This window comes from Toxorhynchites rutilus, chromosome 2 (genome assembly GCF_029784135.1).
Source record: "Toxorhynchites rutilus septentrionalis strain SRP chromosome 2, ASM2978413v1, whole genome shotgun sequence".
NCBI classification, from domain to species: domain Eukaryota; kingdom Metazoa; phylum Arthropoda; class Insecta; order Diptera; family Culicidae; genus Toxorhynchites; species Toxorhynchites rutilus.
This window is the reverse complement of record NC_073745.1, coordinates 224235335-224262667: the sequence shown is the minus strand read 5'-3', so window position 1 is coordinate 224262667 and position 27333 is coordinate 224235335. Positions and strand designations below refer to the sequence as shown.

Here is a 27333-nt window from a genome sequence, read left to right as displayed (position 1 = left end):
TACCTTTCCACGGCCTAGCGATCTGCTGGTCTGTGTTGATGTTTCACCGTATCAATGGCTCCAAGCCGAGAAAATACGGGGCCCGCTAAGTAATTGGATAATTAATCTGGTAATTACACACTATCCGCACACAAACACACACACACACACACAAGGCCTGTTCGCTGAAATGCTTTTGTTTTGGTTTTCACAACCGTCGAAGAGTGAAGACTGCACTGAAAGCTGGTAGCTCTCCGACATGAGAATAATAGGAGACCTTCTTCTGTAATAATTTCCGTTTTCCACGCAATCGAAAGTGAACATTTAGTCGGAACGAAAACGGATGTAGACGGCTTAAGCAGAGTAAATAAAAGGTCGAACGGGAAAATGCGTTCGCGCGACCGCCAAAGGGGGTGAACCGGTAACTTTGCACTGTTTTGTCCGTTACATCAGGAAATTCCCATTTCAGATACATATGAACTGCTCCATATTTGAAGCAGAGTAAGTTTTGCTACTGAGAGCAACAAATATTAGCGACCGATATGTTTCAATCCGTCGATTATCGATTTTCCTCGGATCAAGGTGCACATTCATTACGCCAGCGAAGAACCACACGAAAGGTGTTTATGTATTCATATAACATCACCAGCATGCAACCAATCTCATTGTGAAAGGGAAACGAGGAAAAATCGAAATTTGTGGGGCTTCATTTTCTTTCCAAAGCCAACCCATTCGCTGACCAGTCCAGTCTTTCGGCCCGAACGGCCTTATTACATTAGCGTGTTCTTTTTTATACCACGCAATCGACCACGAGAAAGAAAACTGCAAGTCATTAGGAACGGGTTTTTCTTGCCTCGCAAACATCGGAAAAAACATTTTGCGGCCAAAAATCACCCCTCTTGAAACGGTATAACGATGCACGAAATAAAAAAAAGCGCTAAGCATATTTTAGTCGTCTCGCAACGGTTTCAATCATTTTAAAAATTTATTGCACATTTGAAAGTCAAAAATCGCACCTATTGATTGGAAAACTTTCCGCTTATAAAAGCTCTATTCGAAACAGCATGAGTATGGCGGAAAAAAGAATGTTTTTCTACTACCTTGGATTTCATTTCATGTTTACATATGCTAATAGGCGCCGAGAAATGGTCGGTTCCGAGCCGACAGCCACATTTGCCCTAGGCTGTAGAAGTACCAGCATCCAAAAGACTCTCTTCGGAACCTCTCCATCTTGGGTGGTACACGGATATGCAGCGAACCTGCCATCAGCATGCATGCTGAGTCAGTGACAGACAATTGTATTGTGACAAGTTGAATTAAAGGGTGTGTCACATCAAATTGCATCACGGAAAAAACGCTGTAGAAATTCGCCCAGTAGACCGATCCTTTTGAAAATTTTAGACAGTAAAATAAGAACTATTAAACAACTTTTGGCATTTTCTTTTTATTCATACTTCGAGCCCAAGCCCGTATGCTCGCACCTTCCTCTTTACCCCGTCCATAAGGTTCTGTACAACGTCAGGTTGTAGTTTTTTTTTTGAACAGAAATCCATTTTCTCTTGAAGTCCCTTGAAGGCCTCGGATTTGACAACTTTTGGGTTCTTCCGGAGGGCCTGCTTCATAATCGCCCAATATTTCTCTATTGGGCGAAGCTCCGGCGCGTTGAGCGGGTTCATTTCCTTTGGCACGAAGGTGACCCCGTTGGCTTCGTACCACTCCAACACGTCCTTTGAATAGTGGCACGAAGCGAGATCCGGCCAGAAGATGGTCGGGCCCTCGTGCTGCTTCAATAGTGGTAGTAAGCGCTTCTGTAGGCACTCCTTAAGGTAAACCTGCCCGTTTACCGTGCCGGTCATCACGAAGGGGGCGCTCCGCTTTCCGCAAGAGCAGATCGCTTGTCACACCATGTACTTTTTGGCAAACTTGGATAGTTTCTGCTTGCGAATCTCCTCCGGAACGCTGAATTTGTCCTCTGCGGAGAAGAACAACAGGCCCGGTAGCTGACGAAAGTCCGCTTTGACGTAGGTTTCGTCGTCCATTACCAGGCAATGCGGCTTCGTCAGCATTTCGGTGTACAGCTTCCGGGCTCGCGTCTTCCCCACCATGTTTTGCCTTTCGTCGCGGTTATGAGCATTCTGAACCTTGTATATACGCTGGCACTCCCGCTGCTTGGTCCGCTGAACGAATGAACTTGACAAATTCAGCTTATTGGCGACATCCCGGACCGAACTTCTCGGATCACGTCTAAACTGCTTAACTACGCGCTTGTGATCTTTTTCACTGACGGAGCATCCATTTTTGCCGTTCTTCACCTTCCAGTCTATGGTTAGGTTCTCGAAGTATCGTTTTAGTACTCTGCTGACCGTGGATTGGATGATTCCCAGCATCTTACCGATGTCCCGATGTGACAACTCCGGATTCTCGAAATGAGTGCGCAGGATTAATTCACGACGCTCTTTTTCGTTCGACGACATTTTTCCAAATTTACGAAAAATTGACAGTGAAGCATGGCCAACGTGATCTATACGCTCTTATCTGATTATAAGCGAAAGCTGAAGATATAATTCCTAAAAATTAAATTTCTACAGCGTTTTTTCCGTGATGCTATTTGATGTGACACACCCTTTATTATTCGAATAAATTATAGGATTTTAGAAAAGTCCTTCCTATAGTATATTCTTAAATGTCCAAACTTCAGGAATATGTAGAGAAAAAAAAGTTTTTTTCTTCAAATGTTTAAAATACACGAGTTCGTTCAAAATAAAAACTGTATTAACTCAAAACACTCATTTATGAACTGTATTACTTTTATTATTAAATTTTTAACAGTACTCAACATCATCTATAGTAAGTTATGATGAAGTTATGAAATCATGAAAATCAATCATACACTCTAAACATTTTTCAACAATTGATGGTGACAACCCATTATGCTACGTTTATGTACCAACTTCAGGGAACAGTCCTTCGCTGGAAACACTATTGCAAGGAGCTGAAATATAAACTCTAGCAAAGCTTGTTGTCAGTTGGGGGTACTTTTATTTTATTTTATTTTTTTACAAATATCAATAGGCCCTAATGCCCTAATGAACATAAATCTTACAACTACTTCTTATTACATTTAACTACTTCTACATTTACAGCAACGGGGCTATGGAAGTGTGACAGAATAAAGCTATTTAAGCGATACACTAGACAGATGGAAGTCGAAACATGAACTAGGGGAAGTGACGGCAAAGTGTTCACCCTAAGGAACCTGCCCATTTCCTGTGTTCACATACCATTAGGATTCCCATTTTTCGAAGAATATTGTAGTTCAAGATAGCAAGCGGTTTTTATTATAAAAATGGAAAATAGTACATTTTTTTAGTGGGGAGGTAAAGTGGTTAAATTATTTAAATTGGAGGCAAAGTGGTCACTCATACCTATCATGCTAAAAGGGATATATTTAAGTGCGGTTTCTTGTCCAAATTAGTTAATAGTAGTATCTAAATGGTTGGTACATGTATGAAATGAGCTAGGCCTATTCACCTAGAGTCGTAATTGAAATTTTCTCATACGTACAAAAACGTAGTAGGAAACACATAACGTTTTTCATAATGAGGGTAGGTTTAAGTAAGGTGATAAGGTATATCAGCTTTTGAAAACAGAACATTGTCAGTCGTAAGCCTTCACTGCCCACTTTACCGCCAAAAAACAAAGTAATTTTTATGCGAAATAACCGCTGAAATATAACAAAATATCTGTTCATCTCTCCTAGAGTATGTGAACAGACGTCCAAACTGTTGGTTTATCGAAAATATCAGGTCAAATAAACTAAATTTCACGAGAAATTTCTTAAATTCAATACGGACAAAACTACGGCCAAATGGATACCGAGAGAGTGATTTTTGTTTTAATTTATACTTCGACATACGACAGGTCCACTAAAGTACAGGGTGACTCAAAAGTCATGAGATTCTTCAAGCATAAGGTGACTATCAATACGGCGTCAATATTCAATGGTTATACTACCAAAGATGATCACTTTACTCCATGTGACCTTTTCGCCCCCACTACTCCTACAACGATTGAACACACAGCACAAACCTGTACCAACAGGTTCGTTATAACTGTAAAGGGTCCGTGCAGGTGGGAGTATCAAGAAGGCTACTTGAACTCAAAATTTCACGTGAAGAATGCCCAATCCTATACCGTTCCTGTTCCTGAGCTATACGCCAACCACCCTTGGAAAGGAGCGATGCGAAGTAGCTTGTTATTTTGAAGGCTAGCTCTCTCAGAGCAGGTTAAGTGGACGCAAAACCACTCCTAGCGCTTGTTTTATTGGTTTGAAATTCATTAAATTTTTAAGAAAAATCTGAATTTTTCTTCAAATCTCCCGATTTCAAGAATTCTTGCTACGCTGGTTTAGAAACCCATCATTTTACACTGTTTCATTCATAACATATATATTGGTATAAGTGTTGTAATTTACTTTTTGTTACTAGGCAAACGATGGGTAGCACATGTTGTGCTTCAAATACTGTAAATTCTTCTCGTATCGGCCGAACGGAATCCCCTGCATCATCAATTATATCACCTTGTAATACTAACCTCGAGCCAACCGCGAGTAATCGGTTACATATTACTAACATAGTTGTAAGACAAAAATTGTCAAAATATTGGACTCCCGGCCCCGTCAGGCTAACGCCACATGTGCCTTAATAAAAAATATATTTTGGGAAAATCAATTATATCAACCAACTTAATGTGATATCGATTCCATCGCCATTTTCCATTATCCATTCTGAAATATGTCCGGAAGTTAGTACTTCTAGCCTATATGCAGTACCTACTTTAAAAATTTCGAAGATTATCTATGACTTTGGTCCAATCGTATGTTGAATCCATTGTGAATATACAAAAATCTAACTTTCTTACCATTTACTGATGACATTTAATGGTTGAAATGAATTTAAATATAAATTTATAACAATAATCCCGACCAAATCTCGCTTTTAAGCGCGTAGAAATACAAACATTATCACTTTTGTGGTTCTGAGCTCTAATGTAGGTGTCGCATGAACTGATAAGCAGACCTTACACGGTCAACTTTATTGACAATATGATGACATTTGAGAGCATAATGACAGCTGAAAATGGCCGACAACGCAGAAATCCGGATTTTCTGATTTTCGGGCATCAATATCGTGACATTTCATATGGATGCATGATGTTTACGTTTTACCTCACGTACCTCCAGACTGAGTTGCCAGATTTGCAAGCGGACATTTAATTTTTGTTAGCGATTGCAATTAAAATTTATAAACTTCTGAAATTGTAGGAATCATACATGAGAGCATTACAAGTCTGTCCAATTAGAAAAATGTCGCATTAAATGTAAGCTACTGTACTTTAAATTGCAAAATACGGTACTTTTCACGATACAAATCAAAACCTCAAAGTAAACTGACAATGTGATGGTGAGAGAGTGAATGAAAAATAAGGATTTCTTTAACGTTGAACTAGATCATTCTTTGCGCTAGCGAATGCACTTTAGTCTAAGGTCTGTGTTTCTTCACAACTAACCGCGAATAACGAAAATCGCGGATTACCCATTAAATGACTAAAAAAGAGATGCAAACACGAAAAAAAAAGATGTTTGAACATAAAAACTATGTTTTATTAATACAGAAATCATTAAACTATCCATCTATAACGTCGTGTACACCCGTGGCTAAATGATGTAAAAGTCATGACCACAACAAAAGAGCATGAGCCTACCACTCACTAACAAATTCCGGAAAGGCCTATTGATTTACTATGGAACTCGCAGTCGCGAACAATCCGCATGGTGTATCACTCGCTCGCGGATAATCGGGGTTCTACTGTCATAGTCTTATTTATGGAATAAAAAAATTTGCTTCCAGATAATATAACTTGCATATATTTTCGCAAACTAAATTAATCTGGCATCTCTGAAACTGAAAGGAACAGTCTGTATTTGTGATAATACTCGCTTATGGTGTATTTTTCAGAAGGAAAAACGAATTCTTAAGTGTAAATTATGAATGAAAACTGATTTTTCCGAATCAAATTAGTATTCTATGTGAATGCAAATCACTTTTTTTCTGCAAGTGGTGAGAAAATCCAATACAAAAATTGTGTCTGAAATTGACGTTATATTATAAACAGCAAAAGCAATACTTGAAGCATTGTAAGCATTGACATCTATTATTGATACATAACTGCTTTGCAGTCCAGTTAACGTACGCCCTGTTATAGACAAGTCCACTTGAAGATAGTCAAGTAAGCAAATGGCTTCTGTATATGACGGGATGACGAACATCTTAAGCGAGTGTTTTTCGAACTGCGGTAACATAAGCAATTGTACAGCGATAAATGATATCAATACTAGGGGGTGGCAGCGATTATCATGCGAGGACTTATCGAGACCGGCATTACGTCGCATCACAATAATGAAACGAAATGAAATATTAATAATCTTCATGATTCACATTCATAATTCTCAATGACTCAATTCCTCCTATGACAGATTGAGCAGTAGAACCAATACGACTTGAGCTTGAATTATGCGAAAAGTGTGAGTACTGATTTAACAAACGAACGCGATTCGCAAGAAAAAAGTGACGTTTGGTAGGAAGATTAAAAAACTCATTCGTACGAAAACTAGAATAGGCGTTTCGTTCGAATGATTTAATTTTCGAAAGTTCGAATGGATGGCTTTTATTCGTACAAAAACAAGGATGAGGGTGATAGTCGGCAAACGAACATTATTTCACCGAAAAATCGTAAGAATTTTCAACTTGTTTTTTGTTTCTTCCCCATAAACTTCATATTCAATGTAATCAATGACGATATACATATATATTTTTTTTGTTTACCGATCCCGATCCCGTTTACCGATGTTATGTGTTACACTGATATTCATTAATCATTTTCAGTTAGACAGTTGAACTTCCTGCCAGAAATTAATTTTGCTTATTTTTGTTCGTTCCAAATCGTTTGACGGTTATTAGTACATAACAAACGGCCCTATTTGGAGTTTAAAAAAAAAGTTAAACTAAGAGATTTATGAACAATGAAAATAATTTCATTTAAAAAAAATACTGTTCTGAACCATTACAGTCCTACGTCAAATTTCCGTTCGTGCCCCTAGGCTCAGACACTTCTACTTTTTTTCAACTAGGTAAACGATGAGTAGCATTTTTGGCACGTTCCCTGATATCCTGACAAACACTTTATTTTGCCTGATTTTTACTTAAATAATACTGATCTATCCTGATTTTTGTATTTGCATCATCAGAATGAAGATTATCCGCAATAATTATAATGGGATCCCTGCCCAGGTTTCCTTGGTTGGAAATGATAGCTGTTATAATCCTCGTTGACGTCATTTAGCATATTTTTACGAGTTCGGGGAGCGTAAAATATAATAATTGATTTTCAGGCGCAATGAACACGCTTTCAAAATCTAATGAACGAAAATCAACTTCTCCTTATCAAATTAGTAAATAGAAAACACTTTTTTGTTTGAGATTTTTTCACTACATGCAAGGTAAAATTTTCACTCAAATTTTAACATTTTAAAACTGGATTCGCGCCTTCTAATCTGATAAATCAGATTTGGAATTTGGGTCCCAAACTTTCGAGTTGATTATGAATAGCCTCCGATTCGTATTTGTATGATGTTAATTTTTTATTTCGTTCATTTTTTACGTTAATTTTACAATTCGCGTAATCGGAGGTGCGTTGTTGACATTTATAAAAACTTGAAGTTGGAGTGAAAGAATAATCAGATTTGCACACTCGAAAGCAGTTTCACATAGTTTTAAATAAAAATCATTACTCGATGTTTTTTAAAGTTCTCTTGCATTTTTCTATACATTTTATGATATTTCCACAAAAAACTCATCATTATATTATAAAATCATTAGGTACATTTTTCTGTTTAATACTTTTTACAACTTTCGTAATAACAGGTTCCTCTTTTACGTAGAATGAGTATTCGACAGTGAAAAGTAAAATTGAATACTCATTTTTTTATTTATAAAAATGCGTTTATAAAAACCTTAAGTATCCATTCTGATTTTCGCATCACAATTACAGAACATGAAGCTCAATACGGTCAACACGAGTTGGATGAATGAGCGTTTAGGATAGTATTTAGAGATTTTTCTTTCTCTCACTCCAGTATCATACTTCTAGGATTACAACTTTACATACATTTAACAGATTATTCAAAACTACAATACCTTCAACAGTTTTCGATGAGAAAGCAAAGATGTTCTGGGAGGATGGTGAAAGATTGCGGAACACAACTGTGCATATAAAACTGAATAAATGTATGTCTGCCTTCAAAAATTATGCTTTTGTTTTCCCAAAAATCGGTACGAACTTTCTGGACAACCCAATATAAACCATCCAGATTTCTTCCTGATTTTTGAAAATTATAGTTGGCAACACTACTTGCCACACTATCAACAGGCCGCGCTATCATCAAGTCATCTTCTATAAGGATTACAAAAAGAATAAATGACAAGTTTACCTTTATGTAATGTATGTCCATAATTATATTGCTTCGATATGATGTCGCGATTCTAGAGAACGATGTGTAAATGGCGAGATTCGTTGAAGTTGACCGTTTTGCCATGAATCCATATTGTTCTTCAGCGATGTAATTGTTGTAAGAAAAGCTTCGAGATGACGCATAAGCGGGTGATTCCTCTATAATTTCCAACATCTTTTTTACAGCCTTTTTTGAAGACTGGAAACACATGCAATCGGAAAAGTTCAACGTAAGATAGAGCAACGGAATAGTATATTCAAAGGTAACGTCATGTCCGTGTCCAGTAGTCTGGATTCCTTTAATTTGCAGCAGGCCCCTTGTACAACCGTAACGTTTATTTCAGGAGAGGCTTCGACAGATGAGTGGCAGAGAACATTACTGACGAATGCAAAAACTTGATCGTCATTAAGACATTCGTCAACGAAGACACTGTTGAACTGATCCTTGAATAACTCACAAATACTTTCCTTGATGCCTCAACGTTGTCACGCTTCATCACGGCGGGCAGTCCAGACTCTTTCCCCTGACTATCAATGTATTTCCAAAATTCCTTTGGGTTGACTCGCAAATTTGTTCTGATAAGATGTTAGTGTGTAAAATAGAAGGATTTGTTGAAGTTTTTGTAATTCCTGTTTGGAAAGATGCTCTCATGCGAGGTAAGTTCGGTGTTTTATGTGTGTTTAATCTTGAGTGCAAATATTTGATTGATGTTCTTTGCATATTTAAATTCGGGCTGGACAAAGTCATATTCAACTGTAAATTGCTAACGGACTATGAAATCATTCATCTTGCCATTCAATTGTAAATGTGTTTTTGCTTCTTTCAGCAGTTTTTATGTCAACAAAAATCAAAAATCATTCTTGCGCTTTTGTTATTATCTGTTTTTACGTCGTTAGTGTTCATTTCATTTTTCACCATCAAATGAACTTTACGGCTTCTTCTCAGACTCAATTCGTTTCTCTCTCTCATTCGCAAATTATAGATGAGAGAATACAAGTCTTAATTTCACTTTATATGGGCGTTAAAACAAGATCGTGTACGCGGGCAACGAAATACATGTCGGAGTGGAGTAGTAGGAGTGAGTGAAGTCAACTTGTATGATGTGTGGAGGCGATCTTGCGTAGTGTTAACATCCATACCTCTCACGCAGAGATCACGAGTTCAATTCTCACTCCTGACATTCTTCCAAAAATGGAAGTAAAAGTGACGAACCAGCCGAAATGTGTTGAAAGTCACTATAATAGAGAGAAAAAAATTGTAATGGGTTGTATCTAGGACACGACCGCAGTTTTCGAACTGCGGAATTATATTATTCAATCCACTTGTTTATCACTTGAGTGAGTAGAGTCGAAAGCTATCAGCACTTCTCGTTTATTTGGTTCAACTCGCATCAGTCTTCCCACTCAGATATCGATCACAAACTATGATCCTTTTTTCTCCTATATTCCGCTTGAGATGTGATCGAACTCCACAACATGCAACAGTAAGGTTACTCTGCTGAAATTTGAAAGCATACTTTCATGAAATATGATGAAATCTGAAATCTATATTCCAAAATTCTGGATACTCTTCCAGAACGAATGTATTAGTTGCTCCTTATCGACAGCTCTGTTCGGGAATACACACAAATCGGCAGAACAAATGTATGGGAAAATGAGTATACTTCCAGTTTTCATTAATTTAAACTGTTTAGGTATTAGTGGATTGTACTGTATAGTATATCAAACAAATCTTAGAGAATTTCCGGTTCCATTGGTGTGCAAAGTATCAGAATTTGTTCGCTGTGAAAATAGTTATTAACGTTAACTTTATTTCACCAAAACGTGACCTGTTTTCTGATTTGGTACCCTTCCTGAAAGACGTAGTTCTACGTCAAAAACTTGTATGATGTGGCAGATTTATATTCATACACCACGCCGAGCCGATTGAAACAACCGTTTGCTTCAACTAAAAATGAATAGATGGAGGTTAAGAGCGAAAATATCTGATAAACGAGTCATGATAGGCAGCGAATACGTACATTGTGCCTCAATAACAAAAGATAGGAAGAAGTCTATGGAAATGAACCTACTCGAAACGAAGCGACTGAGAGGAAACTTAATTTTCATGTTCCGTTTTCGAAAACGTTGGACCCTGTACGTATGACTTACTCTTTCTCCTCCAGTATCAAAAGTATTTCAGTATATCCATAAAAATCTTATCATTGATGTAGAAAATCCTCATCTATATATATATATATATATATATATATATATATATATATATATATATATATATATATATATATATATATATATATATATATATATATATATAAATGGATTTCTGTCTGTCTGTCTGATTCTTATGGACTCGGAAACTACTGAACCGATCAACATGAAAATTGGTATGTAGGGGTTTTTGGGGCGGGATAAGGTTTTCATGATAGTTTAAGACCCCTCCCCCCTCTCTTAGGGGGGGGCTGACATACAAATGAAACACAAATTTCTACATTACTCGAGAATTTATTAACCAAACGGAACGAAATTTGGCATGTGGAGGTTTAAGGGTGCAATAAATGATTCTATGGTGGTTAGATACTCCTCCTCCCTCTCTAAGGGAGGGGGGGCCGCCATACAAATGAAACACAAATTTCTACATAACTCTAGAAATCATCAAGCAAATGCAACCAAATTAAGCATCTGGAGGTTTTAGGGTGCAATAAATGTTTCTATGGTGGTTAGACACTCCACCCTCCTCTCTTAAGGGGGGCTGCCATACAACTCAAACACAAATTTCTGCATAACTCTAGAATTAATCAAGCAAATGAAACCAAATTAAGCATCTGGAGGTTTTAGGGTGCAATAAATATTTCTATGGTGGTTAAACACTCCACCCTCCTCTCTTAAGGAGGGCTGCCATACAAATGAAACACAAAGGGCCTGGCTGGGTAAGGGAGTAAAAAGTGCCCCCTAACCAAATCACTAGCTGTATGGCAAATATTGTAAAGGATATTAAATAAGAAATTTTGGCGGTTTATTTGAACCCCTATGTGGTTTGACGTAGGATCTATATCGAAGAACGTACTTTTTCGTTTATTTCACGCCATCCTCAAAAGATCCGAGATAAAATTTTGAAAAAAAAATACTGAATGTGTATGAAGAAAAATTATCAAAAAAAAAAAATCATCAAAAATTGTAGTACTAAAAAAAATGTTCAAATTTTGAAAAAAAAAATTTTGGGATTTAGAGATTCAGTACTACTCTAATAACAAAAAACAAATTTAGGTGAGACGAAGTTTGCCGAGTCAGCTAGTCAGGAATAAAATTCAAGATTTTTTTGCAGAAAACCTTCATTCTCTGAAGAAAAAAAAATTGATTCTATACGGAAAATTTAATCATCGTTCATTATTTTTGTGGTAAAAATGTGTTTATTTCTCCCAAAAATGTAATCCCTTATTTGTTTTAAGCAATATCCGGTTGTCGGATATTCGGTTATCCGGCCTCGAAGCCTGCCCGATATCCAGTTTCCGTAATCCGATCAAACTACTACCCGTTTTTTCACTAATCGATGCATTATGCAGAATGATGCAGTCTTGTCGATGACATTGTTATTCAGAATTTAGCATTCACTTGGGGACCAACATATCCAGCATATTTCTTTGTACGCCAGGATGAATGAGAAGGTTTGCACGTTGAAGAGATGAAAAAAATAAAATAAAAAATTAATAGGAATCGGATTCCAAATCATTTCACATTTCTCTTATTATCTTAGCTCCCTCGGACGATTATTTGAATTTCGAAGAAATGGCTGACCGGATTTTCAAACGAAACTAAAAAAAAACAAAAATTCAAACGAAAATGTAATTGTAGAAACAGCAAGCTATTTTTTTCAACTTGGACAAATCATATTATTCGGTACGGATCAACAAACTAAAGCAGCGTTGGACGAAGTGAGTAGTCCTAACAAGAGACTATGTTGTAAAATAAAAACGATTTATCCCAAACAATTAAGTAGATTTTACTTTTGCACGAACTTTCCAATCGACCCTCGTACTACTGAGTCATTAGTACGATCAGCTGAAATGTAGGCAACACTAAAGTAGACTGTGCGATTGCTCAACGAAATAACTACCTACTCCAATAAGAGGAAAACGCCATTTGGTTTTTGAACTAACTGTCAACAAAACTGAAGATACAATTACTCAATCGAATAGTTACCCATTGAAAGACCTACACGTGCATTCGAACAACAGTTATCTCCATTTCATGATGTACTTCCGCGTTATCTACAATATAAGTAAACCGTGAATACCGTTCTACATTGCAAATTATTGCAACAAAACAGAGGTAGCAAATAGCAGCATATTGTTCACCGGCAGCATTGGAACATCACTGAAGGTCATTGCATGAAAAGCCGATGCCAGACAGTCACGGACTATATTATCACATCTAGTAGCCATAAACTAGTCCATTGTGATCTATTTATGTAACATTTTCATTTCACCGATCTCATTCGAGATCGGAGTCGCGTGATGGGCTATGATTGGGTTCAATTTTTTGCATGCGATATGTTTGGTGCATATTTTTGATCGATCGACATCTTTGTCAAGCAGAGTTATGTAATGAAGATCGATGCGTACAATATGTAACTGTCATAAATTAAAACAAATGCAATTATTTGTTTATCAGTTTAAGGTCAAATCCTTCTTGTTGACCCAAAATTAAACCACTACCCAAAGTAACTCAAACAAACCACTCCAGCTCAACTTCACGCAAACACCCTGTGATAACGACCTGTCTGAGAGCAAGGGTGTTGAATGAACAGATAAACACTGAACTCAACAATAGTTTATACCATTGTCAGATTTCCCCGTTGAGATGAGTGAAAAATGCACTTTTATCTGATCCAAATATGATGATTTGCACCGAACATATTACCTCTTCACGGCCATTGTGTAAACAAACAATTCGGGGTGGGAAACGCCAGCGGAGAAAAACAAAAACCTGGCCGCGACGGCGGATGGATGTTCCTCTTGTTTTCATTACATGAATAAGCCAGTCTGGAGGCGATCTGATTAACAATTTAAAAATGAATCAACAAACGACAATGACTATCAGACTAGATAGTATGAATATCGTGATTTATACACTGTATATATTGAAGCACCGAAAACAGGCACAAAATGTACGAATTTCAGCTATGCAAAAGAGTTCCAAAAATGAAGGGAAATACGTTACCGATGGATGATTTCCATGGTCTCGTGAGCTGCTTTGCTTACCTCTCCCGCGTTTTGGATGGGTGCATTGATCTGTGCAGTGATTAAACTGTGATATATGTGCCAGTCGCCCAATGTCATTACTCAGTACATCGATGCGATATTGAAAGTTGCTAATATTATTACAATTTGTTAGACTATTGTTTGAAATATTGAATTATGTGAACTGTTATGTCGATTGTATCTAAAGTGAGAGAGTATAATTTATTGGTCACTTTTACGATTCTACGATGTAACATGAGCTCACGGCAACAGGCCTCTAATTCGGCATTTCGGAGCAAATTAGCGGAACAATCTATCTCAGACTGTTCCGTAACTAAATACGGGCAGCGCTTTATGCTTTTCCCCCGAAATACCGCAACGATTTGCTTGCTCTTGCTTTAATCAATCCGGTCGAATCTCAGATCAATGAAATTCGTTGCATCTAATCATGTTTTTTATGCTCCGCCATTGTTGGTACACAGCATCCACAGTGTAGCAATTTCAACAATTTCTCCCTCAATGCTAACTGTTCTACACTTCGGTGCAATGAGATTTGAGCGGTTTGAGAGTTTTATTCTTTGAACTCTACCGACTTCCGTTTGTCTGCGACTATCGGAATGTCTCCGGAAAAGCAACAAGTAGGAATCTTAGCACTATTTCTAAAGCGGACCTTACGCGGTCAATATTACTGACAATAAGATGACATTTGAGAGCATAATGATAGCTGAACATAGCCGACGACGCAGAAATCCGGATTTTCTGATTTTCGAGCATCAATGTCGTGACATTTCATACAAATGCATGATGTTTACCTCACGGACATCGAGACTGAACTGCCAGATTTTCAAGCGTGTCTGTAAATTTGCAGACATTTCATTATTGTTAGTCTTTTTTGTGATTGTAATTGAATTTTATAAACTTCCGAAATTATAGCACTTGGTTTGGAAAACTGATACTTTTAATAACAAAATACGGTACTTTTAGCAATACGAATCAAATCCTAAAAGTAAACTGATAATGTGATGGTGAGAGAGTGGATGAAACGTAACAACGTTTTAGGAGTTTTTTAATGTTGAGCTCGGTCATTTTCTGCGCTAGTAAGCGGAGCAGCCACTTTAGTCTAAGTTGTGTGTTTCTTCACACTCCGCTATGAAATTTGGAGAATGGAAGATCTGGGAAAATCACAGGCGAAAAAACATCATGTGTTATTTCAAGGTACAGTACAATCCCGATTATCCGTAGAATAGTCGGGCAAACTCACCGCGAATAACGAAAATCGCGGATGACGCATAAAGGACTATAAAAAAGGTGCCAGCACGAAAAAAGATGTTTCAACATAAAAACTATGTTTTATCAATACAGAAATCATTGAACTATCCATCTATAAGGTCATGTACACTAGTGGCTAAATAATATAACAGCCATGACCAAAACAAAAGAGCATGAGCCTACCACTCACTAACAAATTCCGGAAAGGCATATTGTTTTACTATGGAACTCACAGTCGCGAATAATCCACACGGCGGATCACTCGGTCGCGGATAATCGGGGTTCTACTGTCATAGTCTTGTTTACAGAATAAAAACATTTACCTACAGATAACATAACTTGCATGTATTTTCGCAAACTAAAAATATCTGGCATCTCTGAAACTGAAAGGAACAGTCTGTATTTATGAAGCGAATATTATGATGTGTTTTTGAGATGGAAAACGGATTTTAAAGGGTAAATTATGAATAAAAATTAACTTTTCTGAATCAAATTAGTATTCTATGTGAATGCAAATCACTTTTTTATGTATGTGGTGAGGAAAATGTATACAAAAACTGTGTCTGAAATTGACGTTATATTATAATAAGTTTTAGTAGGAATATCTAAAAATTCAGAGGAAATAGGTTAAGTTATGGTTAGAACTACGTGCTTCAAGTAATTGAATAATACCAAGTAGATATTTTCATTCAAATTTTACCAATATAAAATTGCCTTTGAGCCTTCTAATCTGATTAAGAATAGCTTGGATCCCAAACTCGAATATCGCCACGATATTGACGATGTTAGGTGGCAAAATATTGATTGAGGTTAGATCGGTTGTCGAAAGCCTAACTGTCACGATATTGAAAACATTTATTGTCAATAATTTTGATCGTGTAAGGTGCCCATAATGAATTTGTCAAACGAGACATTTCAACATTATTTCTACCACGATTTTGTGTAAGGTACACCGGGGCAAGTTGAAACGATTTTTTCGAAGTTCAACTTGAAAGTTATCTTGAAAAATCACTAAATTGAAATCTGTTTGCAGCATATACGAAGTATACATATACGAAAGTCGTTTGATATACTTTCGATAAAAAAATAGGGATTCACACTGGATGTTTCGAAAAATATCAATTTTGAAAATGTAAAGTTTTCATATGCATTATTTCAACTTGTCCGCAGAGCGGGGTAAGTTGAAACGCGGAACTATCATGAGTTTAATGTGAGGTTTCGCTTCTCGAACTATCTACAACTGATTCATGAAACACTGAATTGAAGGAATTACTTATAAACATTTGGAAAAAAGGGGATTGGTACATATGAGATGTTGGGGAGTTAGACTACACATCAAATGGACAATGGACATACTAGGAATTTATATACGAAACAATAACATCAAGAATAGTATTTTGGACGCTTTCATGTCAGAGTATAGCCACTCGAAACGGCCATTCATGAGGTTTATGGGATCATTCAAATATTCAAATAATGCGTAACGCACTCAAAAAGGGAGGAGGAGATGGCTTGTGGAAACTTGTTTAGAAATAAATCCAACAAATTTCCGAATGACCATTTTTTACATGTTATATAATGAAGAGGGAGTCTAAAATAATTTAAAAAAAAATGCGTTACGTAATATTTGAACGATCCCTAATTGTAAAATTAACAAATTTTACTTGTATTATATCTGTGTATTCATAAATTATGTAGAACATACTGAGGAACGAAATATGAATGATTCATATTTTTTATTTTATCATCATTCATTCATACAGCAATCACCGATAAATAACGTCCGACAGCTGCAGCAATGTTTAAAAATTAGTCAATTTTCACTGGTTTCATCTTACCCCATGGTTGACAAAAAACATGGTGTGAGTTTAGATGCTCAGACCTATACGGAAAAAGATTTTTCTGTTTAATTTTGAGAACCACTACACTTGATTATCCCTATTTGACTACATGACGTGCAAGTCTGACGATATTTTAAAAAAAATCAGAGTTTTTGGACCGCAAAAATGTTTGTTGTGATTTCACGGATCAAGGAAAAGTAAACAAGGTGAAGGTGGAAGCTAGCCATTGTAGTAGTATAGGTAAACCCACGTGTAAAAATGAGGTAATACTGTTTGTGAGAGAAGAGCAAGGCACATGTGAATAGATCAATTCACTTATCAGACCGTGTGGCGCTTCATTGACACGAGTCTTTGGATACATTTGAAACCAAAAATAACAATTCAATACTAAAGTAAAATGTATGAACGATATGTTCCGATGAACAATGGCAAATATAAATATATATAGAAGGTGCATTTGCATATGAAGTAAAGTTCCGATTATACGCGAGCGTAACATGAGCAAATTTATAACACATGCGAATTGGGGTTCTTTTGGTATTAACAAGTTCTTCCGCATAGTAACTCGATGTTGATAATTCCTTAATATTTTCCTTCGTTGATCGTATTGTTTTCACATATTCACGATGGAGAGCCTTAACCCTTCTCTTCATTGGCCGAGGCATTTTGATTGAATGTAATACTTTTCCGTTTACTGTTTTTGAAAGCATAGGCAGCTGTGACAGTGTTCCGAGCTCTGCAATACAATTTTCTTACCCAATGTTAAAGTTTCCAAAACTTACATTATAGACCCATTAAACGTAAAAATAATAGTTGTATTGATATCAACACAATTTTATTCTATTGATTTTCATGACATGAAACGCTATGACTCAGGAATAACATTTTATTGAGTGGTTTTTATAGCTGTTTGGATGATGTTGTCTGGCATCAGTGGCGAAAAAATAACGATCCTAACAAAACCATTGCCGAAGATTGAAAAATTAAAATTTAACTTTCAGAGCACTAGCTCGAGTTTTCCGACATTTTTAACTATACAGTACGACAGCAGATGAAAATTTAATATCTTGTGAGTAATCAATTAGAGTTTGGTTGATATTACTTGAAGTGAAGTGTGCGAAAACGATTATTTTATTCACACTGTTTCGCAAAATATTTGATTTTCGGACGAGGGGTGAGGGAGGGAGATGAAAGAAATTAGCGCCATTTGTGGCCAGCCAGCCAACCTTCACCTTAAGGCATATTCTGGTAATGGCTGTCATAAGGTGGGTTGAAAGATAATAATTACTATATATATTTTTATCACGTCAATCCATCATTCCTAGTAAAAGTTATGATTTTCATTTTAACTTACCCCGATTTTCAACTTGCCCTAGTGTACCTTATGACGAATTTCATGCCAACTCGACTGACCGTTGGCAGGACTATCTCAGATAGCAGTGAAACGTGGTGGGTGTAAAGACATGTGTCATTCAAGCAGCTTTGCATATTTGAAATATTCGAAAAAGAATTAGACTACTTTTTTTAAAAAGCCAATTTTTTTCAATTTTTGACAAAACTTAATAACTATGATACCTTCAAAATTCTTGTGAAAGGATGAAATATAGGAAATTGTTCAGATTTTCATAAAAAAATACCGAAAATTTTTTGGAAAAATGTTTTGCTGAAAAAAAGTTATTTTAAAAATTCAAATTCATTTTTCTCAAAAATGTATTTTTTGAAAATTCCCAAAAATATATATATATGAAAATGCTACTAATTAGACAATTATAGTATTTTTTCAAAGAAAAAAATTGAAAAGTTGTTCGAAAAACTTTTTCCATGTAAATGTGCCCATCGTCCGATGCATGGCTGACTTGTTGGAAATTGTAAGGGCTATTTATATCTATTTTTTCAGAATTTTAAAAAGAAAACACTCGAGAAAACTGAATTTTAATTTTCAAAATATGTTTTTTCAATGAAAGGGCCTGGCCGGGTAAGGGAGTAAAAAGTGTCCCCAAACCAAATCACTAGCTGTATGGCAAATATTGTAAAGGATATTAAATAAGAAAGTTTGGTGGTTTATTTGAACCCCTATGTGGTTTAACGTAGGATCTATAGCGAAAAACGTACTTTTTCGTTTATTTCACGCCATCCTCAAAAGATCCGAGATAAAAATTTGAAAAAAAATACTGAATGTGCATCTTACTACGGTGTATCAAAAAAAACTATCAAAAAAAATTTCATCAAAAATTTTAGTACTAAAAAAAATATTGAAATTTTGAAAAAAAAAATTTTGGGATTTAGAGATTCAGTAATACTCTAATTCATATTTTAATGTGTTTCTACGGCTTTTCTAGATATGTGTGATTTTTATCAGTATTGCGCGGTATCAAAAAATATTTTTTTTTATATTTCCAAAGAGTGGTTAGGTAAGGGAGTAAAAAGTGCCCCCAAACCAAATCACTAGCTGTATGGCAAATATTGTAAAGGATATTAAATAAGAAATTTTGGCTGTTTATTTGAACCCCTATGTGGTTTGACGTAGAATCTATAGTGAAAAACGTACTTTTTCGTTTATTTCACGCCATCCTCAATAGATCCGAGATAAAAATTTGAAAAAAATACTGAATTTACATCTTATCAAAAAAAATTTCATCAAAAATTTTAGTGCTAAAAAAAATATTTAAATTCTGAAAAAAACATTTTTTGGGATTTAGAGATTCAGTACTACTCTAATTCATATTTAAATGCGCTCTTACGGCTTTTCTAGATTGATAAATATCTTCAAGCTGTTTTTTTTTAAATATCTAATAATAAAAATAAAATAATAAAAAAAAATAATACACAGTACAAAAAAATGTTATAGATTTTCAAAATTTCGAAATGCCAGAAAATCTATAACATTTTTTTGTACTGTGTATTTTTTTTATTTTATTTTTATTATTAGATATTGGAAAAAAAACAGTTTGAAGATATTTATCAATCTAGAAAAGCCGTAAAAGTACATTTAAATATGAATTAGAGTAGTACTGAATCTCTAAATCCCAAAAAAAAATTTTTCAGAATTCAAATATTTTTATTAGTACTAAAATTTTTGATGAAATTTTTTTCGATAATTTTTCTTGATATACCGTGATAAGATGTACATTCAGCATTTTTTTCAAATTTTTATCTTGGATCTTTTGAGGATGGCGTGAAATAAACGAAAAAGTGCGTTTTTCACTATAGATCCTACGTCAAACCACATAGGGGTCCAAATAAACCGCCAAAATTTCTTATTTAATATCCTTTACAATATTTGCCATACAGCTAGTGATTTGGTTTGGGGGCACTTTTTACTCCCTTACCCGGCCAGGCCCTTTTTTTCCAAAAAATTGTTTGATATATATGTTATGAATCATATTTCGGACACTTTGTTCTAATATCTTGAAATGCTTAATGCACTGATGATATAAACATAAAATTAATATCACAATTGCTCCTTTAGAGTAATCTCTTGGTTTCACTATCATTTTATGTGAGAACTACATCTGAATTATAACATAATCTGTAAAAATCTGACAACACTACTCATTATCGTTTGTGTTGACGTTTGCTTAGCGTGAGCACGTAGAATTTACCCCTTCATAAATATTTAAATTTCTTCCGTGTTTCATCAGTTCATATCATCGTTAACAGTTTACTGTGATTGCTTGGTAAGTGTTTCGCAGTTGGCTATAAAATATAAATCAATGTAATGTAATTTTCATCCAAAAAATTACAAAATCAAGTGTCCGAAATTTGAATTCAATCTGTCCGAAATTTGATTCTTATTTGCTTCATTTGAAAAGCATTTTAATCGATGATTTTTTATGTTTTCAATCAAATAGGTACCAAAGTAGAAAGCATATTGAACTAATTTATTAATAATATCAACCAAATAATACCTGTGCATAAAGTTTAGATCTTTTTTCTGCACCATATGCCTTAAGCGTCCGAAATATGATTCAGAACGGTATTTTAATGAAAACCTCAATAATTTTCTACATTTCATTCTCTGACCAACTTTTTTTAGATCTTATAGTTTTAAAATTAAGATTTTCCGAAAAAAAAGTTGAAAAAAAAATTTACAAAAAAATCTATCAGACCTGCAAAATTTTAGTCAAAGAATGGAATATAGGAAATTATTTAGGTTTTCATTAAAATTTATCAATGAATTTTTTGGAAAAAAATTTCATTAAAAAATATATATTTAGAAAATTAAAATTCAGTTTTCTCGAAAACATATGTTTTTAAAATTCTGAAAAAATAGATATAAATATCCCCTAAAATTTCGAACATATTTTCCATACATCGAACGATCGGCACATGGAAAAAGTTTTTCAAACAACAACTTTTTCATTTTTTTCTTTGAAAAAATACTATTAGAGCCCCCGCAGACTGCAGACTGATTTGTCGGCCGATAGTTTGGTCGGCTTCTCAATCAGTACGGAGGTTGCCATATGCAATGCATGTGTGCATATTACGCCGATTCAGTTGGGTCGGTTTTTGCACCAGAAGGCCGACCCGACCAAACTGTTGGTTGACAGAAAGTCTGTAGTATGCGGGGGCTCTTAATGTTCAATTCGTTACATTTTTATGTACACATTATCGCATTTTAAATGCTCTGCTAACTTTTCTCTATTTAGAAACATGTCAAGAACATGTCAAACGTGAGAATTTACATACAAAAATGTTACGAACAAACGAGCAAACACAATTGTTTTTACAATTGTTATACAAAAATGACTTATATTCCAAAAACTATAAAAGATAGAAAGTTAATGTCTTCGACGAAAGTTCATATTTTAATAAGATCTAAAATCTAAAGATGTCGAATACACTATATCGCTATCTTGTCTCTAAACAAGATTAGGCTTAGTTGTAGTTTGACATAGGACTATGTCTTTGATTTCTATATACGGGGGTCACTCTACGAAAAATGTAACGATTTATTAAGAGTTTTCAAACGCATATTATTAAAAATCGTTATTGCAACATATTTTGTGTTATATATAGGAAATTTATCCAGCATTTATTTATGCTTAGATGGTTTCTGAAAAGCATAAAACCATTTTCACATTTCTTTTCTTCGTAAGTGTGGAGGTAAAACGTCTTTTTAGTGACGCGCGGGACAAACCAAAATCGGACACAGAGCTGCAACGGCTAAATTCACGACACATGTTCGACATCGATCCATCGTAATCGTAGTTTGTACGAGAAAATGGTATCTGGAGATAGTTATGAGACCGCAGGCTCCGCCGCTGAATGTTGAAGTTCACTAATTGCAGAAGTTCTGGGCAATCGACGTAGGATAAAATCAGATCCGACATGAAGCCAGCTTTGGAAATATTCCGGCGGTCATGTAACGTATCGAGTCCGATAAGTTTACAGCGGTGCTCATAGCTTGGAAGATTGTTGGGATAACTCCAAGGTAATCTACGTAAGGCAAACCTGACGAACTTGCGCTGAACAGTCTCAATGCGTTCAATGCTGTCTTGATAGTATGGTGACCAGATAATCGAAGCATACTCTATAATCGAGCGGACCAGAGCGCAATAAATAGCTTTTATGCAATGAGTGACTTGATTAAACGTTACTACGAAACTATGAGCATCGCACGGAAAGAGAAGTGTCCACAAAGTCGAATCTATCCAAGTCTTTCGCTCAGAGAGTCAAGGATTGGGAGGGACTACAAAGTGTACAAAGTGCAGAAGGCTCTAAATCGTAACGAACGGCAAAATATGGTGGGAAAGTCACAGGCCCGCAAAATGTACACCTAGATGTTGACGAAGCCTCGTTGTCTCATCATAGATGATGAGACTTACGTCAAATCGGACTTCCGGCAACTTCCGGAGCTACTGTTCTTCACCGTCCAGCACAAGTTTGATGTTCTGGGATAGTAAGGAAGCAGAAACTTTCAATGTTTGCCAAGAACTACATGATTTGGCAAGCGATCTGCTCATGTGGCAAACGAAATGTGCCGTTCGTGACTACCGGAATTGTAAACAGGTAGATCTACCTCATGGAGTATCTACACAGAAGCGTCTGCTTCCTCTGTTGAAGTAACACGAGAGCCCTACGATCTTCTGGTCGGATCTAGCTTCGTGCCACTATTCAAAGGATGTCCTGGAGTGGCCAACGGGGTCACTTTCGTACACAAGGACATGAACCCCAGAAACGCAACGAAACTGAGGCCCAAAGAAAAATACTGGACTATTATAAAGCAGGCACTACGGAATCATTCCAAAAAGGTCAAATTTGAGGAAGACATGAAAAAAGTGAGTTTCCGTACAGAAAAAGCTGCAGCCAGATGTTGTACAGAGCCTAATAAGTGAAGTTGACCGTAAAGTGCGAGCATACGGTTATGGTATTGAAGTTGAATTAAATAAATGTTCCAAAAGCTTACTAATGGGTTATATTTTCTTGTCTGACAATTTGAAAAGAATGGGTCAACTAAAGGGTGTGTCACATCAAATTGCTTCACGGAAAAAGCGCTGTAGAAATTTAATTTTTAGGAATTATATCTTCAGCTTTCGCTTATAATCAGATAAGAGTGTATAGATCACGTTGGCCATGCTTCACTGTCAATTTTTCGTAAATTTGGAAAAATGTCGTCGAACGAAAAAGAGCGTCGTGAATTAATCCTGCGCACTCATTTCGAGAATCCGGAGTTGTCACATCGGGACATCGGTAAGATGCTGGGAATCGTCCAATCCACGGTCAGCAGAGTACTAAAACGATACTTCGAGAATCTAACCATCGACCGGAAGGTGAAGAACGGCAAAAATGGATGCTCCGTCAGTGAAAAAGATCACAAGCGCGTAGTTAAGCAGTTTAGACGTGATCCGAGAAGTTCGGTCCGGGATGTCGCCAATAAGCTGAATTTGTCAAGTTCATTCGTCCAGCGGACCAAGCAGCGGGAGGGCCTGCGTACATACAAGGTTCAGAAGGCTCCTAACCGCGACGAAAGGCAAAACATGGTGGGGAAGACGCGAGTCCGTAAGCTGTACACCGAAATGCTGACGAAGTCGCATTGCCTGGTAATGGACGACGAAACCTACGTCAAAGCGGACTTTTGTCAGCTGCCGGGCCTGTTGTTCTTCTCCGCAGAGGACAAATTCAGCGTTCCGGAGGAGATTCGCAAGCAGAAACTATCCAAGTTTGCCAAAAAGTACATGGTGTGGCAAGCGATCTGCTCTTGCGGAAAACGGAGCGCCCCCTTCGTGATGACCGGCACGGTAAACGTGCAGGTTTACCTTAAGGAGTGCCTACAGAAGCGCTTACTACCACTATTGAAGCAGCACGAGGGCCCGACCATCTTCTGACCGGATCTCGCTTCGTGCCACTATTCAAAGGACGTGTTGGAGTGGTACGAAGCCAACGGGGTCACCTTCGTGCCAAAGGAAATGAACCCGTCCAACGCGCCGGAGCTTCGCCCAATAGAGAAATATTGGGCGATTATGAAGCAGGCCCTCCGGAAGAACCAAAAAGTTGTCAAATCGGAGGCGGACTTCAAGAGAAAATGGATTTCTGTTCAAAAAAACTACAACCTGACGTTGTACAGAACCATATGGACGGGGTAAAGAGGAAGGTGCGAGCATACGGGCTTGGGCTCGAAGAATGAATAAAAAGAAAATGCCAAAAGTTGTTTAATAGTTTTTATTTTACTGTCTAAAATTTTCAAAAGGATCGGTCTACTGGGCGAATTTCTACAGCGTTTTTTCCGTGATGCAATTTGATGTGACACACCCTTTAGGTAATTTTCTACAGCGTTTTTTTCCGTGATCCAATTTGATGTGAGAAACCCTTCAATGCAACACTGAGTGTTGATTCGGTATGTCGAAATAGAGGTAACTTGCTGTAGTAAAAATCAAATGACGGCATTTTAAATTACCTTTGTATACATATCAACAAACTGTTTTAAATTTTTTAGATTATCTTCCGGATTTAACACATTCACTGCAAACTGAAGATCATTCATCTATCTCCCATCCATCATCATTATGAGGCGGAGGAAACTGCTTTGAATTAACCCCAGAAGCTACCAGCTTCGAAAAGCTTCCACCTTTATTTTGACCGCATTTCACCACCGAGAAGGTGTGATTAATGTACCCACCGTAATCGGAATTGATAAGCCATGGGGGTCGGATTCGCCCTGCGCCTCGGATAATTACCCACAGTAATCGGCGTTTTAATTGGGTTTCAGAATTCATTCACGGCTACTCCACTCCAAATTCGTATTTTAACGCTTGCGTTCACAGTTTGTGTCAAACTGTTTCCACAAACAATCGGGCCGCGGACAGTTCCATGGTCAGATCGAAATCGAACGAGTGCTTCTGCTGTCCAGAGTAGTGGACGCGTATCTGTCTCCGAATTAAGGGTTTATCTAATAATGAGGCGGAGAAAAATGTTTGTTTTAAATTCGAGTAGTACTATTGTCTGTCTGGTTGCTATTTTCATTTCTCGCAGAGGCCAAGATGCGGGAAAAATAACGATGAAACAATAACGAACTTCATCACCGCCAAGCGCAAGCCATATCTTGCGGTTTGGGAGATATTGAATCACGAGACGACCCTGTTTAATGACTCTGCTGTCTCAGCCAATCAATTCATTTCAATACAAAGTTTAGAGCAAACAACTGGAAGCACTGGTTTCGTTTGGTTGTTGGATGATGCGGTCGGAATACATCCGTTGCGACGAAGATACGATTCGGATGATTGCACAACCCGCGCCCATACACACGCGGTGAGCGGTTGATGGCAATAATACATCGAGACCATAATTTTCCAATAAATTTAATAGTATATACTTCAGCACCAAATAAATAAGCATTTGCATCACTTACATCTTCATCTAACGGTGAGTTACGTTGCACTCCAAGGCGAACCTTGGAGTACTGTTTCACCAGCACTCGCCAAACGACGTATGCCATCTTGTGGTCGTTCAGCTCTTCTGCAACAGTTTTCCAGAACTCCTAGGGTTACTAAATGGTTTGGTATCCGTATGACAATTGTTGTCTTCTTGAGTAGAGAAACGAAATTTCACTGCCCATATGTGGGTGCATATTTTCTTTCAATTAACACAGGTTTATTTTAAGTACACCACTTTTCACCTTTATCGATTAGTCGTAAACCAGCCATCATCACATAATTTAGTGCCATCTGAAGTACACGAGGGAAAGTAACAGCGATAGCAATTCATAACCCATATTTCCACAATCATCAACAAACCACAATTATCGATTGGATGTGCGTGTTGTAAAACACAATACGCACACATACACTCGCACGCGAACACTGCAAATCACATTTTGTTAAATAAGAAAAAAAAATTATATTGAAATCCACGGTATCGATCAATTTTACGCCACACTTGTTAGATTAACTCTTTCTTCCTAAACATTGCACTCAATCGATGGATTTTGGTGAGATCGAGAGGCGGCTCATCATGGCACACGCGAAAATCCAGCAAACAAGCGGAAAAAACACGGCGAAAATTGCATCCGATTCGTCTCGACTCGCTATTACTGTTGGCGGTAATTTGATTGGGCCAAATTGGCTCTATTCATCGGCGTTTAAAATGGGCTCTCGTTTGAGCTTAATCACTACGCCAAATCAGCGGCACTTCCCGCGTATTGACAGCGATCGACCGTAAAGGCCGTGTCTGCTGGCCGCGAAGAAAACCGCGCCTGAAAGCGATTACGGTCATCTATTGTGGATCTTTTCCGCTCGCAAACCACAACTTCCGCACACGCGAGACAACCTCCGACCCGCGAGAACCGTTCTGGCCCATCCACCAGTTGAAGCCACGCGCCAGACTGGGAGAGAAAAGAACACGCTGCTACGCGAAGAGCATTCCCAACGCAAAGAGACGGTACTCCGAAACTACGAAACGGTCAAACGGTTGATGATGTTGATGTTCGTACGGCAGGTTGAACACTGGAAATGATTCGCGCAAATCCACACCGGTGAGCCGCCTTTTCTCACTCTCTCCCGAGAGTAGCGAACGCGGGTGTTTGCAGACAGCAGACGCGCCAGGTATGCTATTCAACGATTATGCTCTGTTTTGATCGAACACCGCGAACAACGAGAACATCAGCTGTGAGCAGCTGAAAACAACACTGTTTGGATAAGTTGATAGGAGATCGCAAAATATAAAATTACAACTGTTGCAACGGTGTACAAAAAGTGTTGGAGGGAAAATGAGCACTGCTAGTATTCGATTGCAACTATTATTTTCGGTGCATTCTCGTGATCCCATTTCAAAAACATAGTTTGGTACAAAAGCTTAACTATACATACGAGGGTAGGTTGATACGTAATGAACACGTGGTTGTAGAAGACGAACTAAGTAAACTCCAAAAGCGCGCCTGCTGGAATGTGGAAGTACTACACCCAGGTTTTTTTTGCGTGGTTTTTTACGAGGTTTTTTTT

At 37.1% G+C, this 27333-nt stretch overlaps 1 protein-coding gene across 1 annotated transcript in view; it reads right to left on the bottom strand.

Annotated features, from left to right (window-relative positions):
* The window catches only part of LOC129766700 (uncharacterized), a 321609-nt gene extending 294770 nt beyond the window's left edge, over nucleotides 1-26839 (bottom strand). The window contains exon 1 of the mRNA XM_055767288.1: nucleotides 25746-26839. Coding sequence (XP_055623263.1) covers nucleotides 25746-25832 — 87 coding nt within the window. The 5' untranslated portion in view covers nucleotides 25833-26839. The remainder of the gene's footprint in view (nucleotides 1-25745) is intronic.
* Between the last annotated feature and the right edge of the window lie 494 nt (nucleotides 26840-27333).